General features: G+C 41.5%; 1 protein-coding gene across 1 annotated transcript; it reads right to left on the reverse strand.

The window, feature by feature from the left end:
- Positions 1-3,685: 3,685 nt before the first annotated feature.
- On the reverse strand, positions 3,686-4,468 carry LOC124657840 (heavy metal-associated isoprenylated plant protein 23-like). Its single transcript, XM_047196327.1, has 2 exons — positions 4,288-4,468; positions 3,686-4,060 (listed from the first exon to the last, which is right to left on the reverse strand). Exons 1-2 carry the CDS (start codon positions 4,454-4,456, stop codon positions 3,747-3,749), a joined length of 483 nt encoding a protein of 160 aa, XP_047052283.1. The 5' UTR covers positions 4,457-4,468; the 3' UTR covers positions 3,686-3,746.
- Positions 4,469-5,961: the final 1,493 nt, after the last annotated feature.

Below are 5,961 nucleotides of genomic sequence, written 5' to 3' on the forward strand. Positions count from 1 at the left end.
GGGGAATAATACGAGGTATTTTCACTTAATAGCGAATGGTAAACACCGAAAAAATAATATTTTCCAATTAGAGCAACAAGAGGAAACTATTGTTGGGGAAGATAATTTGAAGGTCTATATTACTGAATTCTATAAGAAATTGTTTGGGGCACCGGCACCAAGCAATATTTCTTTAGCTGAAGAGGCAATCCTTGATATTACGCAAATTTCATCGATAGAGAATGAGATCTTGACGAACCCTTTTACGGAAGAGGAGATTTTTGAGGAGATTTCTCAGATGGAACTGAATAAAGCTCCTGGACCAGATGGCTTTCCAGTTGAGTTCTATCAAAAAAATTGGGAAATAATAAAGGATGATTTGATGGCCTTGTTTTTACAGTTTAGCAAAGGGGACTTGCCCCTCTACAAACTAAATTTTGGTGTTATCACATTACTACCCAAGAAAGAGGATGAGGTCCAAGTACAACAATATAGACCTATTTATTTGCTAAATGTATGTTTTAAGATCTTCACTAAAGTTTGTACTAATCGCATCTTGGGCATTGCCCCAAGAGTTACAACGCCAACTCAATCAGCCTTTATGCCAGGTAGAAATATTTTGGAAGGGGTGGTCATACTTCATGAAACAATCCATGAGTTACATACTAAGAAAAATGGATGGAGAGTTATTTAAAATAAACTTCGAGAAAGCGTACGATAAGGTGAAATGGCCTTTTCTACAACAAACTCTGCGAATGAAGGGCTTTGCTCCAGAATGGGGTAGATTAGTGCAACGGTTTGTTCAAGGGGGTAGTGTGGGGGTGAAAGTGAATGATGATATTGGTCATTATTTCCAGACAAAAAAAGGTTTAAGGCAAGGGGACCCTCTGTCTCCAATGCTTTTTAATATTGTAGTGGATATGCTTGCCATCTTAATTGAACGAGCAAAAGAGGATGGCCAAGTCGGAGGGTTAATTCCACATCTAGTTGAGGGAGGACTCTTCATACTACAATATGTTGATAATACGATTCTTTTTTTTTGGAACATGACCTCCACAAAGCAGTTAATATGAAATTAATTTTATGTATCTTTGAAGAGCTATCGGGGCTTAAGATTAACTTCCACAAAAGTGAGATTTTTTGTTTTGGAAAGGCAAAGGAGGAGGAGAACCAGTATAAGCAGATCTTTGGATGTGATGTTCGACAACTCCCTTTAGATACTTGGGTATTCTGATCCATTACAAAAAAAAACTCAGGAATTCTGATTGGTATCCGGTAGAAACACGGTTTGAGAGTAAATTAGGATGCTGGAAAGGGAAGTTACTATCCTATGGTGATAGGTTAGTCCTTATTAATTCAGTGTTAACTAGCTTATCGATGTTTATGTTGTCTTTCCTGCAAATACCTATTGGGGTAAAGAAATGTTTGAAATTCTATAGATCTAGGTTCTTTTGGCAGTCAGACAACAAAAGAAAATACCGGCTTACATAATGGAACATCGTTTGCCGACCCAAAGATCAAGGGGGCTTAGGTATTGAGGTTCTCGAAATGAAAAGCAGATGTTTATTGAGTAAATGGCTCTTTAAACTTCTTAATGAAGACGGGGTGTGGCAAGAACTGTTACATAATAAATACTTAAGACAGAAGACCTTATGGGAGGTGCAAGCTAGGCATATCGATTCCCCATTCTGGAAAGGATTGATGGGGGTCAAACAAGAGTTTTTTTCTAGGGATTTTTTCAAAATTGGTAATGGTATGAGTATCCGCTTCTGGGAAGATACCGGGTTAGGAAATACTTCTTTGGCTCAACAGTATCCATCCTTATATAATATTGTACACCATAAGAATGTAACAGTTGCACATGTGTTAGCCCAAACACCGCTGAATATTACTTTCCGAAGGGTGTTGAGTGGTAACAAATGGACTTCATGGGTATAATTATGTCGGAAACTCATGATGGTAAATTTGAATGAAGAGGATGATCATTTTGTTTGGAATTTGACATCTAATGGTTTATTTACAGTGAAGTCGATGTATGAAGATCTTATGTGTGACCATACCCCTTTTTCTGAGAAAGTATCTCTGAAAGGTTAAAGTTTCACTTAAGATTAAGATTTTCATGTGGTTTTTAAGTAATAAGGTTCTGTTAACTAAGGACAATCTAGCTAAATGTCATTGGAATGGATGTACAAAATGTGTTTTCTATGGGGAACAGGAGACCATTCATCACCTTTTTATTGAATGCCCTTTAGCTAAGCTCTTATGGCGTACGGTTAATTTCTCTTATGATCTTCCACCTCCGACCAATATTACTAATATGTTTGATAATTGGTTGAATGGAGTAGATAGACAATCAAAGGCTATTACCGGATTGGGGTTTCTGCTTTATGTTGGTCTATTTGGAGGGTCAGAAATTATATTATTTTTAACAAAAAGTCTCTTTTCATTGCAGGTTATCTATATGGTCTCACATTGGGTCCAGCTTTGGGCCCTCCTTTCTCCGGAGGGTCAACGGGATGCCATGGCTTCTGGATGCACACGACTCCTGATGGTCGCTCAGGATATCTTGTGCCAGGATGGTTGGCGATATACTAGAATGCTATGTTGATGTGTAGTCATAATATGTGTTGTTTTCGATGATTGATGCGTGAGTTGTAAACGATAAAAATTTGAACCTTTTCTAATAAATGGCCGTGTGCATCGTCATGATGCAGAAGCCGGGGTATATCCCCATTTCGAAAAAAACTAAATCTATACATATAGGGATGCATATCACTATACGGATTAATAGAAGGCTATATAAACACTTAATTAATTGTTAATGGAAAATTAATAATGTTTCAGTAACTATCATGCGCTTAATCATGAAGCGTTACGGGTCGAATGGCACCCGTTGATGTGTTTACGAACGTTTTGGGGAAGGGCCCAAATCAAAAGTATCTAAATTTTAGTAGCAAAAAATGAAATGCATGGTTGATGTACACATGATAATGGTTCTTTTTCGAGAAAATGCAACCAAAAGTTGCATTAGAAAAGATAATAGATAGATGGATTGCATGGAAGGTCAAGAAAGGGTCTTACTCTAGTACAGACATCAGGCTATGTGCATTACCGCTGTGTTATGGCTTTTGATAGGTCGTGGTTGAGCTTAGAATCTCGTGTGATCCACCTACAACAGTCCTTTGGAATAACACCCTGCTATTTAAATTGCCAGTGACTCAATCAAACACAAGCTTACTAAGCATATATGTTTGAATGAATCTTCTACCCGCTCATGTTTTCAAAAATAAATCTTTTGTCTTCAATAAATCCTTTCTTTCTATCTAATTGGGTGGCAAATCGACTGCCTTTTCCTAAAAAAAAAAGGTTACTGATCTGTGATCTTGAAAAAGAAAAGAGATTAGGGATTTGCATAGTTTGCATTCATTTTAGTTTCTTTGAGATCTGTTGTATTATCTGTCTACGTCAATAAATCGATTTGCTGATTAAGAACCGAGTTCTAAACTTTCAGGTACGATGCGAGCTACACGAAACACACTATATCTGGTAGTGCGAAAGGTAAAGACTGAGACGTTCCAGCACATGCATGCAGCAGGTGACAAAACTCTGAAAATATTCTTGCTTAAAATATGCCCACTTTTTTCCTTTAACATCTTTATACACACATTTAGCTACATACATGTCACCGCCAACAAAGCACACCAACGATCTGGATCGATCATCTTCGCATCACAGTCCACAGCAATCTAACCCCAGTGTATCAAATCTCACATGATAGAGCAGGCGTTGGGGTTGTCATCGCTGAACATTGTTGTGAGCCGCTCCTCCTGCGCCGCGCCGGCTCCGGTGCCGTAGCTGGCGACCGGCATGACAGCGTCGACCTTGCGCACGTAGCCCGGCGGCGCCTTCTTGTCGTAGGTCTGCGCCGCGTAGGGGTGCGCCACCAGGTTGTAAGGGATGTATGGCCAGATCTCGGCCTTCTTCCCCGTGGCCTGCACCCGCTTCACCACCTTGTGCGGCTCCACGAACCCCTGCACCGTCACCTTGTACTGCTTCCGGTTGATCTCTACCGACTGCACGCCTGCAAACACAACCATAAAATGTCTTTCAGTTTTCCTGCATTTTTCTTGGCCTTTTATAGTTTTGTTGAGATGAAAAGAATCAAGAACTAATCGTTATCTTCTCGCAAAAAAAAAGAACTAATCGTTATCATATCGTCAGCAACAACAAAAATGTCATGTGGATTCTGCAGCATTTTCTTGAGTCATCGTAATCCTTTGAGAATATGTTCAAAGGATGTGTGCATACCTTTCATGCTGGAGAGGGCGTTCCTGACTTTGAGCTCGCAGCCTTCGCAGTCCATCCTGACCTTGAGCTCCACCGTCTGGAACTGCTTCCTCTTCTTCTTGTAGCTCCGGTGACGGCTGCCGCCACTGAGAAGCTCGGACAAGTAGTCAAGAGTGCCACCCACACCCATCCTCTTAACCAAACCTCAACCTACTATGTGCTTGATCCTCTAGTGCACTTCCAAATTGCTCTCTCAACGAAAGAAACAAGAACAGAGTTAAGACCTTCTGCTCTCTAATCAAACTCTCTTCTCTTCCTGAATCAATCGGTCGCTTGCTCCCACTGACAGCACTACTTCATGAAGCTAGAGATGGCTGGAGAGTGGATACAAGATGGGGTGCATATATATAGGCCTTGTGCAGTTGTTGGCTTGTTACAAGGCAGCACCTCGCTAAGCTAAGCCGCCTGCCCAGCTTTGCCCTGCTTTGCTTTGCGGAATCCTTTTGTTTTGTTGCACAGCTAGCAGCTGGCCGGCCGCGTCTGTATTTTTCTGATGTCCGCAAGAAGTTTCCCAAGATACCTTGCCCCTCGCCGTACCTGCCTGCCTGCACCCACTGTATTCCTTTTGCTGAATGCTGCAGCCTCAACCGACTCCGGCAATAGGGACTTGTAAAGGTAGCACCCACGGATAAAGATAGCCGAGCCTGAGAAACCGACTATTGTTAGTAACGTTTATCCCCTCTGCTAAGCAAGTGGCAAAGGTACTTGCGTACCGTGTGTTCGGGCACCTCTCTTGATTCATTTCTTCATCCATGACCTGCTTCTCATTCTATTTTCTTCAACTTCCTAAAATAAAACTTGTGATGAACCAAATAGTGGACGGTTCAAACGATTTATGGAATGTATACTCACACTTGAGCATTCTCAGCAGCTTTACCGGCGGCGAATGCTGCGAGTATTGTGCACTGGTGTGTACCTCATGATTGTCTCAACCGGTTTCAGTTTCCAGAGGGCAATGCATACAACCTGGCTATGAGTATTCACAACAGAAAACCATGGTCACGCGTTTGCCGTGTGCTGGTGTACTGAATGATGGATGGTGTTGGTATCGTTCGCGAGTAAGCAAGCAAGCTGTCAGCGGGGAAGGTGCACGCATAATGGGGATCAAACATAGTCATCCAAAGACCAATCTGGGTCTGCCAGCTGCCCTCTGGTGTTGGCTGAGGTGTGGTTCTGTTCCCTGATTGGGTATCCAGGACCCACTTTGCAGGTCTTAGAAAAATGGGTGATTAGGTACTCTATCATTGGTGCTCAGGGCCTCCTTCGCCAGCAATTCTGTTCCTTCTTACAGCTGTCCCTCCTTTCACTGAAACAGTTGCACAAATGAACCCATGTTGGACTACAGATGCCCTACATGCAGCTAGAAGTGAGGTCTGTTGATTGGTGATTGATTTCATTATTGGTGGAAAGTTTAAGAGAGCCATAGTCTTCATCTTTGCATGTCCGGTTGTGATTTTTCTAATACTTCGTGATCTAGCCAAGCAGCCTAGAAGTTAAGTTGGTATATTGGGATTCCACTATTGGTACAAAGTTTATGATAGCTATAGTCTTCAGCTTCTACTATGTCAGTTTGTGACTTTTCTAAATATATGTACATCCTGCTTGAAGAAGATTCATTGTATTTCATGGTCTAAG

Source organism: Lolium rigidum, chromosome 5 (assembly GCF_022539505.1).
Source record: "Lolium rigidum isolate FL_2022 chromosome 5, APGP_CSIRO_Lrig_0.1, whole genome shotgun sequence".
NCBI classification, from domain to species: domain Eukaryota; kingdom Viridiplantae; phylum Streptophyta; class Magnoliopsida; order Poales; family Poaceae; genus Lolium; species Lolium rigidum.

Excerpts from the sequence above, each read along its gene's own strand:
- LOC124657840 (XM_047196327.1), bottom strand. The coding sequence starts at position 4,456 with ATGGGTGTGGGTGGCACTCTTGACTACTTGTCCGAGCTTCTCAGTGGC. Across the intron at positions 4,061-4,287 it reads CGCCCTCTCCAGCATGAAAG|GCGTGCAGTCGGTAGAGATC; the intron begins GTATGCACACAT and ends TTGTGTTTGCAG.